This window comes from Pan troglodytes, chromosome 1, assembly GCF_028858775.2.
Source record: "Pan troglodytes isolate AG18354 chromosome 1, NHGRI_mPanTro3-v2.0_pri, whole genome shotgun sequence".
In the NCBI taxonomy this organism is placed as follows: domain Eukaryota; kingdom Metazoa; phylum Chordata; class Mammalia; order Primates; family Hominidae; genus Pan; species Pan troglodytes.
Window position 1 is genome coordinate 213,857,797 of NC_072398.2, and position 13,608 is coordinate 213,871,404.

Sequence of the window (13,608 nt, forward strand, 5' to 3'; positions counted from 1 at the left end):
ATTCTGGAGGCCAGAAGTGTGAAATCAGTTTCACTGGGCTTAAGTCCAGGCATGGCAGAGCTGGTTCCTCCTGGAGGCCCTGAGGAAAGAATCTATTATATTTCCGTGTCTTTTTCAGCTTCTAATAGCCGCCTTGGCTGGCAGCCCCTTCTTCCACCTTCAAAGATATCCAGTCTCTGCTTCCATCATCACAGGCCCTCCCGCATTCCAGGATAAACCAGGATAATCACCCCATCACAAGATCCCTAATATAATTACATTCAGCAAAGTCCCTTTTACCATATAAGGAAACATCAGGTTCGGGGGGACTAGGATGTAGAGGGGCCATTATTCAGTCCACCGCCCATCTCCCCTGCCTCCCAGGAGAGGGTACATCTAGCCTTCTACACATAGATGGTCCATTCCCTGAGGCTTCATGGGGGCCATGAACTCCCTGAGAGTAGACGCCAAATTGTGTGCCCAGGTGTGAGTTTCTGGGAAGATGAGTAGGTCTTAAGGAGGTCTGTGGTCTCCAGATTTACTTCTTCACTGCAGTTTTGACCTCCTGGGCTCAAAGGATCCTCCCGTCTCAGTCGCCCGAGTAGCTGGGACCACAGGTGCATGCTATCACAACCTGGCTAATTTTTAAAGTTGTTTTTTCCTGTAGAGATGGGGTCTCACTATGTTGCCCAGGCTGGTCTCAAACTCCTGGGCTCAATCTTCCTGCCTCGGCTCCTAGAGTGTTGGGATTATAGGTGTGAGCTACTGCGCCTGGCCTGATTCCACAGATTTAACAATCACACTTCCAGTTCCTCTCTCCACTTCTCTCTAAAATCCAGACCAACCCGCTTCTCCCGCCCATCAAAGCTTTCCTTGTCCAGGTCTCCATGAACACATGGCCATATCCCAAGTGCAATGCGCGGGCCTCGCCTTCCCCTCAGAAGCCCCTGAATCAGGCGGTCACACCTGTGTTCTCCGCACACTTTCTGCACTTGGCTTTCAGGACACCGGGGGATCCTGGTTCACCTCCAACCTCACTTGCCCCTTCAGTCGTCCTGCCAAGTCTCATGGAATTCCGTTCCCGAGCCGACAACCCTCATGTTCGCATCTCTGGGCATCCCTTCCCTCCCAAACATCAGATGTGTATCCACTCTCACTTGACTTCCCATTCGGATGTTGACCAATTGTCTCCCACTTGCCCTAAACAGAACTTTGGGTCCCCTCTTCCCACCCCCTCATTCTCCATCAATCTGTTCCTCCTCCCACAGTCCTCCCCTCCCAGGGGATGGTGCCTGCCACCCACAGAGGTCACAGCCTTGCTGTCAGCTTTGGCTTGCCTCTCTCATAGCGGGGGTCAGAATGCCCTGCTGGCTCTGCCTTCCAGACATAGCCGGAATCTCATGGCTTCTCACCTCCTCTGGCCACACCCTGCCTGCACTCCCAGCATCCCTCACCTGCCCACTCCCTTCCCCCTTGCCTCTGCTCTCTTTACTCAACACATAGCAGGGCTTGTTCCCTTTTCTAACAAACCAGATCATAATCCTCCTCTGTTTAAGACCCTGTGATGATTCTCAGTTTCTAAACAAGCAGCCTTAACAGTAGCCAACAAGCCCAACCCCATCCGGTCATCCCGTCCCTTCCCCATCACCTCTGACCACAGCCTCTTCTACCGCCCCCCATCTCCTCCCATCACCTCCCTGACCACCTCTGCTACCACCTCCCATCTCTTCCCTGACCACCCCTCCTACCACCTCCCATCTCCTCCCCAACCGCCTCTCCTACCACCTCCCATCACCTCCCTGATTGCCTCTCCTACTGCCTCCCATCACCTCTCTGACCACAGTCTCTCCTACCACCTCCCATCACCTCCCTGACTGCCTCTCTTCCCACCTCCCATCACCTCCCTGACTGCCTCTCCTACCACCTCCTATCACCTCCCTGGCCGCCTCTCCTCCCACCTCCCATCACCTCCCTGACCGCCTCTCCTACTGCCTCCCATCAGCTCCCTGACTGCCTTTTCTACCACCTCCTATCTCCTCTCTGACTGCCTCTCCTCCTGGTTGCTCTGCTCTACCCCTCCAGGCCCTCTTGCTGTTCTGGAACACTCAAGGCATGTTCCTGCCCCAGGGCCTTTGCACTGGCTGTTTCACTGCCTACAACACTCTTCACCCAGACACCTACTCACATGGCCAACTTGCTCACCTCCCTCAAGCATCTGCTGCAAGGTCAGCTTCTCCGTGAAGCCCACCCTGACCATCCTATTTAAGAACGCAATCTTTTTTTTTTTTTTTTTTTGAGACCAGGTCTTACTCCTATTGCCCATGCCAGAATGCAGTGGTGTGATCACGGCTCACTGCAGCCTCACCCTTCAGGGTTCAAGGGTCCTCCCACCTCAGCCTCCTAAGTAGCTGGAACTATAGGCATGCACCACCATGCCTGGCTTATTTTTATTTTTAATTTTTTTTTTTTTGGTAGAGACAGGGTTTGACTATGGTGCCTAGGCTGGTCTCGAACTCCTGGGCTCAAGTAATCCACCAGCCTTGGCCTCCCAAAGTGCTGGGATTACTGGAATGAGCCACCAGACTCGGCTTTAAGAATGTAACCTAATCCACCTTCCCTACCACGCTGGCACCTATGAGCCCCTCCATTCCGCTCTACTCTGTCTTTCCCTGTAGCTCTTTTTTTTTTTTTTTTTTTTTCCTCTGGGACAAGGTCTCATCTGTCACCCAGACTGGAGTGCAGAGGTGCAATCATGACTCGCTGCAGCCTTGACCTCCTGGGCTCAAGTGATCCTCCCACCTCAGCCTCTCTAGTAGTTGGGACTACAGGCATGTGTTACCATGCCTAGCTAATTGAAACAATTTTTTTTTTTTTTTTTGTAGGGACAAGGTCTCATTATGTTGCCCAGTCTGGTCTCAAACTCCTGGGCTCAAACAATTCTCCCACCTTGGCCTTCCAAAGTGCTAGGATTACAGGTATGAGCCACCACACCTGGCACTTGTAGCTCTTAACATCCCCTTCTAAGGAACCATATAACTGCTTGGTTCTATTCATTGTCTGCTGTCTGTCTCTCTGGGCCAGAACATCCCCTCCGTGAGGTCAGGGACCTTGGTGTTGCTCCCTGTCATATCTCAAGTGCCTAGAACAAGGCCCCGCTGAGTATGTGTTCAAACAGTGTTTGATGAATGAATGTAAATTCATCCACATCACTGCCCTGGCTGTTGTTGTGAGAGGGGGTCAGTTATACAGCCTTCAGCCTTGGATTTCTGCAGGCAAATGAAGGCATATCCATAGTCTGCAGAAGTGGCCCCCCAAGAGTGGGCTGTGCGGGGGACGCTCATGGATGCCAGGTGATGCGGCCTGAGGCACAACGTTGGAAAGCTGTTGCCCTTCTCATTTTCCTCCAGTCTTTTCTGGTTCCTCAAAAATTCAAGTTTCAGTGATGCAAACACATCCTTGACACCTGCTAATCCCTCATTTTAACCACCAGAGAGCTGACCTCGAGCTCAGAGATGCTGCAGTCACTTGTAACGAGCTGGCTTTGGTAGCAGGATCTTGTTTCGTTCTGTTTAACTTCACAGTTGCCTTCTATCTGCAGGAAGTGCTGCTGGTTTCCCATTGACGGTGGTGATAGAAAATTTACTGACGATGCTTACGGGAAGAACAACCACTGTGTGTGAAGCTTCATGCCAGCTGCCCGATGGACAGCGTAAGGCATAACAGCCTCAGGCCCAGCAGCGCAGGCAACGAAAAGTAGATGAACGAGTCCATGATTTTAACAAAATACACTGAAGAAGTCAACAGGGGGCTGTAGTGGACAAGGCTAGGAGTTGGGGTGGGAGTAGGGATCCCTCTTTTAGCATCAGGGAAGGCCTCACTGAGTAGGGAATAGAAGCTGAAACCTGAAGGCTGAGAAGCAGCCAGCCCCGTGAACAGGGAACAGCACTGCAAGCAGAGGGAACGGCATATGCAAAGACCGTGAGGTGGGGAAACATTAGGCAAGTTTGAAGAACAGGAAGGAGGCCAGTGGAGGTGGGGCTGGGTAAGGGACAGCGAGAGTGGCCTACAATGGTGCTGGAGAGGCAGGTGGGGCCAAAGCCTGGTGCTGAGTGTGACTTTTTCTCCAATTCTCTTCATTCTGAGTGATTTGGGTGTTTTTTGTTGTTGTTGTTTTTTCTTTTTCTTTCTTTTTTTTTTTTTTTTTTTGATACAGTCTTGCTCTGTCACCCAGGCTGGAGTGCAGTGGTGCAATCTCGGCTCACTGCAACCTCTGCCTCCTGGGTTCAAGGGATTCTCCTGCCTCAGCCTCTTGAGAAGATAGTATTACAGGCACACACCACCATGCCCAGCTAATTTTTGTATTTTTAGTAGAGACGGGATTTCGCCATGCTGGCCAGGCTGGTCTCGAACTTCTGACCTCAGGTGATCCATCCTCCTTGGCCTCCCAAACTGCTGGGATTACAGGTGTCAGCCACCACACCTGGCCTCATTCTGAGTGATTTGAGTTGGAATACGCAGATGTGCTTAGCTGAGGGACCAGTGCTGCCTGCCTTCATCCAAAGTTGTCTGTGGGAAAGGGGACAACAATGGTGCCGAGGTGTCCGTCTGTCTGTCCAGCAGGACTTGTGGCATCAGAAAATCTGGCCTTTGTTATACTTGGAGCATCAAAGTAGGAGACACAGCCACTGAACCAGGCAGGACTGAAAGCAGCGGAAAGAGGGCAAAGTCACGGTAGCAGCTGGCTGGTTCGCCCCAACGCTGCTGAAAGAGGATGAACTCGACCCCATGGCTGAGTACACACTGTGAATCCAACAGCATCTCTGCGTCTCCACTGCTCAGCGCACAGCTTGGCCAGGAGGAAGCGAGACTCGGGACAAGTTGTTGAGTTTAACTGAAGTTTCATTCTGAAGCCTTCTGTGTGGGCAGGGCCACTCTCCCTTCCCTTGGGGCACAGTACAGATGCTTGTCGGAAAGCCATTTGTCCTAGCAAACCTTGGACCCCACACTCCTTCCATCGTTTTCCCTGGGCACCTTGAGCCAAGGGGCTGCCAGGACTCAGAGTGCAGGCCTGGGGTCTTCCTGGGAAAGCAGGGAGAGGGAGGCAGGGCGGGGAAAAGCATGCTCACCAAGCCGGACTGGCCGGGTTTGAATTCCAACTTCTCTACTCTGAGCCTCAGTTTCTTCTTCTATAAAATGGGCCTATTGATAGTATCTCCATAACAGTTTATCAAATTAAATGAGTCAGTGCAGGTAAAGAATGCAGCACTGGCTAACACACAACTCATGCTCAATAAATGCAACTATTATTATTATTATTATTGTTCTGTGCTGAGTTTGCATCAACCTGCCAGGCTAGTCAAGCATGAGTCAGCAATACGTCACTTCCCACCTCCACATGGACAGCCTGTGGCTGATAAAGTCACACCCAGGAAATGACCACTGATCCACTGATCCCAAAACCCCCCACATCCCAGATGGAGCCCCTGAAGACCAAACACCACCCATAAGACAGAGCCTCCAGCTGGGCATTGGGAAAGATTCCAGCCCTGGCCCCACCTCCGCCTTGCAGCAAGAGCTTCTTCAAGAGCACAAGGAGGTCCAAGCCTGAGCCACCTCCTCGGCAGGGTTACCTGGAGATCAAGCTGAGCTCACGGGTGACAAGGGTTTGGGGAAATGAAGAGCCAGATCTTATCTTGCTAATAAAAAAATAACAAGCCCCACCTACATGCTCCCACTTCGGTAGGAATTCCACTTGCTTGCACTGGGCTACTCAGCTACAGGCACGGGTGGGGAAGGCAGGCTAAAAGGAGGGAGTCTCAAGACAAGAGGGTTTCGGCAGCTGTGCCCCCTCCCCACCCCATGCAGGTACCATCACGCGTTTGATGGGAAACTCCTTCAGGCCTCTGTTCCTTGGAGAGTCGAAGACCACGGGCAGCGTTTTGTGTGGGGCTTGGATGTAGCCGATCTCCATTTCATCCTGTGGGAGTGAGTGGAGAGGAGGCTGTTGCGCATGCTGCCTGGGTCTTGGTGCCCGACGCCAGGATGGGGGCATGAAACCATCCACTCACTCTCACCCTTGCAGTCGAGGGCACATTCCTATGGGATGTTTGATCTCAGAGAAGGGGCTCAGAAGCGGAGCTTATTGCCCCCTGTTTGCCCAGTGCACGAGAGGCCATGAGCCTGCAGGAGTGCCCTTCCCTCCTACTCCTGGTGGTGCCTGGGCCAGTGCTGGGGACCCCTGGTGAGCAAAACTGAGACCCCTCCTCAAGGTGAGAAAACAAGGGAGCCAGGCAGTGGGCACAAGGGTTACGAGGTGATGGGGGGTGAGGGGTTGAGGGGTCTGTGGGGACACAGAGGAGGGGCTCCCGATGCAGCTAGGATGGGCCAGAGAAGACCTGTTGGCACCAGGGCTCGCGGCCTCCTCCCCAAAGGAGGGCAGATAAGACCCAGCCTGGGCCACTGGAGCAGCAGGAGGAGCACAGGGAGGTTTCAGAAATGAATCTGCTGAAAATTCCGCCTCTGCAGGCTTGTATTCTAGCAGGCAGGTGTGATGTTGGACATAATCACTATTATAAGTTACTATTAGGATGAACCAGATGAAAGTTCCACTCTTGCAAATCAAAAATGGCGCATATCAGCAATTTCACACAGGCCAACTTGGTATCAAAAAAATGGAATGGCAGCCAGGTGCAGTAACTCACGCCTGTAAGCCCAGCACTTTGGGAGGCTGAGGTGGGTGGATCACCTGAGGTCAGGAGTTCGAGACCAGCCTGACCAACACGGAGAAACCCCATCTCTACTAAAAATACAAAATTAGCCAGGCGTGGTGGCACATGCCTGTAATCACAGCTACTCAGGAGGCTGAGGCAGGAGAATCATTTGAACCCGGGAGGCAGAGGTTGTGATGAGCCGAGATCGAGCCATTGCACTCCAGCCTGGGCAACAAGAGTGAAAAAAAAAAAAAAAGATGGAATGGCAAGAAAGGAAGAGAGGATGTTGTGTGGGGGTGAAAAGAAAGAGGGATGAATTCCTGCTGGGGATGACGGGGGAAATTTATGGACGAGGAGCATTTGTGCTGGGATTCACCGATATGGATTGGAGATGGGGGATGGGAATGGGGAGATGGGTCCAAGAGACAGCACCGCAGGGGTGCGGCATGGAAGGACGGGGTCCCAAGGCAAAGCAAGGCAGTGGTGGGGAGGGTCAGGGTGCTAGGCTGGATGAGGCCCAGTCTCAGTCCTTGGGGCACTCCTGGCATGATGGGGGAGTGGCACGGAAACAGAGACTGGTAATCATGTGTTTCCAGGCACAGTGGCAGGCTGGCCCCAGGGAAGGGAACCAGGCAGGCTGAGAGGGCCTGGAAACAGACTAAGCAGGAGGAGATGGGAGCCATGGGAAGTGCTGGAGCTGGGGTGTGACCTGCTTTGGTGGCTGGGCCCAAGATGGACAGCCTGGAGGGAGGACCACTTGAGGGGCTGGTTGAGCACCAATCTCCCGAGCTTCACGTCATTTCCCGAGGCCACCTGAGTGTTTTCAAGCAGGAAGGTGGCTTTCGTCTTGGTGACTGCAGTGGGCTTGCAGTGGCCCACAGCAAACGTCAGACGAATCACTTGCTCGAGCCTCCCGGCCCAAGGACCTCTCAGGTTCCTATCTCCCTGTCCATCTAAGGAAGGGTGGCCAGTGAGGCACCAGGCTGAACCCCAGGAGCCCGGGTCCCCCAAGTGTCTCTTGGCCCTCAGGGACATTCACCCTGCCTGCCCCACAGGGCACATACCTGCATCCACTGGTCATCCATGTTCTCCTCCTCAGGGCAGATAGTCAGCTTGCACTTGGCTTTCATGGCCAGAGTAGTCACTGACTTCAGGAAGTCCTCATTTTCAAAAATACTAGAGAGAGCAGAAAAGTAGCTCCTTAGTGCTCTGGATTTTGAAGCTCAGCCTGGAAGGATGGGGAGGGACACACAGGTGTTCAGGCATCACCTGTGGCCTGAACAGAGGCTCCTGGCATGTCTGGTCCATCTGCTCTTAGCAGCCATTAGCTCGTGGAATCCATCTAACAAGTTATGAGCCAGGAACTAGTGGGTACCCCTTCCACCCGTGTATTAGTCCGTTTTCACGCTGCTGATAAAGACATACTTGAGACTGGGAAGAAAAAGAGGTTTAATTGGACTTACAGTTCCACATGGCTGGGGAGGCCATGGCGGGAGGCAAAAGGCACTTCTTACATGGCGGTGGCAAGAGAAAATGAGGAAGAAGCAAAAGGAGAAACCCCTGATAAAACCATCAGAACTCATGAGACTTATTTACTATCACGAGAACAGTATGGGAGAAACTGCCACCATGATTCAAATTATCTCCCACTGGGTCCCTCCCACAACACTTGGGAATTATGAGAGTACATTTCAAGATGAGATTTGGGTGGGGACACAGAGCCAAAGCATATCATCCTGCCCCTGGCCCCTCCAAATCTCATATCCTCACATTTCAAAATCAATCATGCCTTCCCAACAGTCCCCCAAAGTCTTAACTCATTTCAGCATTAACCCAAAAGTTCACAATCCAAAATCTCATCTGAGACAGGGCAAGTCCCTTCCTCCTATGAGCCTGTAAAATCAAAAGCAAGCTAGTTACTTCCTAGATACAATGGGGGTACAGGTTTTGGGTAAATACAACCGTTCCAAATGGGAGAAATTGGCCAAAACAAGGGGGTTACAGGGCCCATGCAAGTCCAAAATCCAGCAGGGCAGTCAAATTTTAAAGCTCCAAAATGATCTTTGACTCCAGGTCTCACATCCAGGTCATGCTGACACAAGAGGTGGGTTCCCATGGTCTTGGGCAGCTCCGCCCCTGTGGCTTTGCAGGGTATAGCCTCCCTCCTGGGAGGCCAGTTTCACAGGCTGGTGTTGAGTGTCTGTGGCTTTTCCAGGCACATTGTGCAAGCTGTCAGTGGATCTACCCTTCTGGAGTCTGGAGGACAGTGGCCCTCTTCTCACAACTCCACTACGTGGTGTCCCAGTAGGGACTCTGTGTGGGGGCTCCAAACCAACATTTCCCCTCTGCACTGCTGTAGCAGAGGTTTTCCATGAGAACCCCACCGCTGCAGCAAACTTCTGCCTGGGCATCTAGGCGTTTCCACACATCTTTGGAAATCAAGGCAGAGGTTCCCAAATCCCAATTCTTGACTACTGTGCACTTGCAGGCTCAACACCATGTGGAAACTGCCAAGGCTTGGGGCTTGCACCCTCTGAAGCCACGGCCTGAGCTCTATGCTGGCCCCTTTTAGCCATGGCTGGAGCAGCTGGGATGCAGGGCACCAAGTACCTAGGCTGCACATAGCATGGGGACGCTGGGCCTGGCCTACGAAACCATTTTCTCCTAGGCCTCTGGGCCTGTGACGGGAGGGGCTGCCATGAAGACCTCTGACATGCCCTGGAGACATTTTCCCCATTGCCTTGTGGCTTAACATTAAGCTCCTTGTTACTTATGCAAATTTCTGCAGCTGGCTTGAATTTCTCCTCAGAAAATGAGATTTTGTTTTCGATTGCATTGTCAGGCTGCAACTTTTCTGAACTTTTATGCTCTGCTTCCCTTTTAAAACTGGATGCCTTTAACAGCACCCAAGTCACCTCTTGAATGCCTTGCTGCTTAGAAATTTCTTCTGCCAGATACCCTAAATCATCTCTCTCAAGTTCAAAGTTCCACAAATCTCTAGGGCAGGTACAAAATGCCACCAGTCTCTTTGCTATAACATAACAAGAGTCACCTTTGCTCCAGTTCCCAACAAGTTCCTCATCTCCATCTGAGACCATCTCAGTCTGGATTTCATTGTTCATATCATTATCAGTATTTTTGTCAAAGCCATTCAACAAGTCTCTAGAAAGTTCCAAACTTTCCCACATTTTCCTGTCTTCCTCTGAGCCCTCCAAACCGTTCCAACCTCTGTCTGTTACCCAGTTCCAAAGTTGCTTCCACATTTTGGGTATCTTTTCAGCAACGCCCCCCTCTACTGGTATCAATTTACTGTATTAGTCCATTTTCACGCTGCTGATAAAAACATACCTGAGACTAGGAAGGAAAAGAGGTTTAATTGGACTTACACTCCCACATGGCTGGGGACGCCATGGTGGGAGGCAAAAGGCACTTCTTACATGGTGGCGGCAAGAGAAAATGAGCAAGATGCAAAAGTGGAAACCCCTGATAAAACCATCAGATCTCATGAGACTTATTCACTACCATGAGAATGGTATGGGGCAAACCACCTCCATGATTCAAATTATCTCCCACCAGGTCCCTCCCAGAACACGTGGGAATTGTGGGAGTACAATTCAAGATAAGATTTGGGTGGAGACACAGAGCCAAACCATATCAACCTGGGAGAAGACAGAATATGAGTTCACTGTTCAAGGTCATACCACCTGGAACAGTGCTGGGACTGGAATACAGTCCTCACTGGATTCCAGCCTGCGTCCTGACCACATTACCCTCTTACTCTTCTGCCCCTGAAGGTATCAGAAGAGGGGAGGAGAGGGTCTCCTGAGACCCCAGAACACTTGTCAGGGGCTCTCAGACTGCAGGAAGATTGCCTGGGCCTCCCCAAAACGCAGATGGGCCCCATCCCCAGGGATAAGACCCAGCAGCTCACAGGCAGCCAGAAAGGTGCATTTTATTTAATTTAAATTTAATTTAATTTAATTTAATTTTTAATTTTTATTATTTTTAATTTTCTCGAGACGGAGTCTTGCTCTGTCGCCCAGGCTAGAGTGCAATGGTGCAATCTTGGTTCACTGCAACCTTGGCCTCCTGGGTTCAAGCAATTCTCCTGCCTCAGCCTCCCGAGTAGCTGGGATTACAGGCACATGCCACAACACCTGGCTAATTTTTTGTATTTTTAGTAGAGACGGGGTTTCACCATGTTGGCCAGGCTGGTTATTTTATTTTTGAGATGGAGTCTCGCTGTGTTGCCCAGGCTGGAGCGCAGTGGCGCAATCTCAGCTCACTGCAACCTCCGCCTCCAGGGTTCAAGCAATTCTCGTGCCTCGGCCTCCTGAGTAGCTGGATTATAGGCATGCGCCACCATGCCCGGCCAATTTTTGTATTTTTTAGTAGAGACAGGGTTTCACCATGTTGGCTGGGCTGATCTCAAACTTCTGATCTTAAGTGATCCACCTGCCTCGGCCTCCCAAAGTGCTAGGATTACAGACGTGAGCCACCGTGCCCAGCCCAGAAAGGTGCATTTTAAATGAGTTCCCAGGAGTTTCTGGTGCACAAGGTCCATGGGACACACTCTACAGGCCCCTGGGAGTTAACGTAGCCTCAGCTGCATCAGGGCAGGACAGAGGCAATGACAACAACAGTAGGGAACCTCCCTGCCTTTTTAGAGTCCCCAACAAGCAGCAAGCTCTCAGTGGGCAGGGGAGGGGTGACTGTTTTTCCCATCACACAGTGAGTGCTGCGGATGGAACTCAGGCTCTTTGTTGTCTGGACCCACCCCAGCACCCCAGGACCTCTCACCTGCACGCGTACACCTCCTGCGGGGGCTGGGTGTTGGGGGTCATGATCCAGGGCGCCACGCGGAAGACCACGCTGTCTTGGAACACCACAGCCTCGGGGAGCTCCTGCAGGGGAAGGGGTAAAGGGAAGGAGGGGCTGTCACCGCTGCCAGGGCCCAGCCCCTACCACTTCCTGCAGCTGTTTGGAGACCCCCTGCCCAGCTGGGCTCTGTACCCCTTTCCCCAGCCAGGCCACTGCCTGGAAGCCCAGGCCCCCGACGCAGGGCTGCCTTCTCGGCCTACCAGGTTGGACGTGTCCAGCAGGGAGATGGTGAGGGTAATGAGCCCCGGGAAGTCGGTGTCCGGGAAAGCGAGGGCCTCCACGTAGAAGTCCATGTTGTGCTTTCCACCGGGGACCATCAGGTAGTGAGAGGGCCACTTGGGACCCAAGACTACGCTGCACTTGGAGGACAGTTTGCCCCCTAGGAGAGAGGCAGGGGAGACTCAGGTCTGCGTCCCCACTTCTGAAGACCTTTCCTCCTCTCCTCAGTGCTCCCCAGAAGCCTTTCCTAGGGTCACCACATGCCACCATCAGAGAACCCCTTGCAGCCAAATCTGGCCAGTCCCCTTAGGAGAAAAGGACTGAAGTCCTAGCTGGGACTCCCCGGCTGAAGTCCCAGAAGGGTGTGGCAGGGGTGCCTGAGCCATTCCAAACTTTACAGGAAGTCCAGTATACACCATTCCTTCACTCATTCCTGAGCATCTGCTCTAGCCAGATGTCAGCGGGGGACAGGGGCACAGCAGGGGACCAGGGAGACAGAGTCACTGTCCTCCTATCCTCACCCCCAGAGAGTGCACAGTCTTACGGGTGAGTAGGGAGAAGCAGAGATCATGAAAATAGCAGACAGCTGTGATAGAGGGAATCCCTGAGAACTTCCTGGAGGAGGTGATGCCTGAGTGGAGGCAATAAGTTGACCTGTCACCAAATCAGTGTCAGTTTAATCACTTTGAGAATGAAACAGCCCGGGTGTGGTGGCTTACGCCTGTAATCCCAGCACTTTGGGAGGCCGAGGCAGGAGGATCACAAGGTCAGGAGATCCAGACCAGCCTGGCCAACATGGTGAAAGCCCATCTCTACTAAAAACACAAAAAAATTAGCCAGGCATTGTGGTGGATGCCCATAATCACAGCTACTCGGGAGGCTGAGGCAGGAGAGTCGCTTGAACCCAGGAGGTGGAGGTTGCAGTGAGTTGAGATTGCACCACTGCACTCCAGCCTGGCGACAGAGAGAGACTCCATCTCAAAAAAAAAAGAAAAAAAGAAAAAAGAAACAGAGGCTGCTCATGGTGTCTGTAATCCTACTGCTTGGGGAGGCTGAGGCAAGTGGATCATTTGAGGTCAGGAGTTCGAGACCAGTCTGGCCAACCTGGTGAAATCCCATCTCTACTAAAAATACAAAAATTAGCTGGATGTGGTGGCACATGCTTGTAACCTCAGCTACTGGGGAGGCTGAGGCAGGAGAATCGCTGGAACCCAGGAGGTGGAGGTTGCAGTGAACCGAGATGGCACCACTGCACTCCAGCCGGGGCAACAGAGTGAGACTCTCTCAAAAAAAAAAATTAAAAAAAAAAAAAAGCTTGGAATAGACCAGGCAGAATGATCAGGATCAGAATGATTGTCAGGCCCGTGCAAAAAAAAACCCTCCCATGGCGTTCTCCATCTCCTTCCATCCAGAAGCCAAAGTCAATATACGCCTACCTGACCTCCCCCTTCCCCTCTGCCCTGTCTCTTCCACCCTCAACCCCCACTTTAACCCTTGCACATTCCGCCCCAGCTGCACTAGCCTCCCTGCATTCCTCCAAACCACAGGCATGATCTCACCTCAGGGCCCACGCACTTGCCGTTCCCTCTGCCTGGAACGCCCTTCCCCTAGGTGTCTGCCTGGCTGTTCCTATACCTCCCTCTGCTCACATGGCACCTCATGGGGGACACCTTCCCTGGCCACCCTCTCTCCACACACCCCGAACTCCACTCCTCACTCCACATCCCCTTCCCTGCCACATTCTTCTACATAGCATGTCACAGCGTTGGACACACTAGGTGTTTTATGTAATTATTTTACCTATAGTTCTCCCAGCCAC

The 13,608-nt window shown here is 52.3% G+C and overlaps 1 protein-coding gene across 3 annotated transcripts in view; it reads right to left on the reverse strand.

The window, feature by feature from the left end:
* Nucleotides 1–13,608, reverse strand: part of PADI4 (peptidyl arginine deiminase 4) — a 55,456-nt gene that overhangs the window by 9,771 nt on the left and 32,077 nt on the right. For all 3 annotated transcript variants that reach the window (XR_001718324.3, XM_016955012.3, XM_016955009.3), the window contains 4 exons: nucleotides 11,771–11,949; nucleotides 11,490–11,593; nucleotides 7,754–7,865; nucleotides 5,849–5,956 (listed from right to left, as the gene is read on the reverse strand). Coding sequence is in view for 2 of the 3 variants with exons in the window: in XM_016955012.3 (XP_016810501.2) it covers nucleotides 5,849–5,956; nucleotides 7,754–7,865; nucleotides 11,490–11,593; nucleotides 11,771–11,949 (503 nt within the window). In the remaining variant the exon portion in view is untranslated. The remainder of the gene's footprint in view (nucleotides 1–5,848; nucleotides 5,957–7,753; nucleotides 7,866–11,489; nucleotides 11,594–11,770; nucleotides 11,950–13,608) is intronic.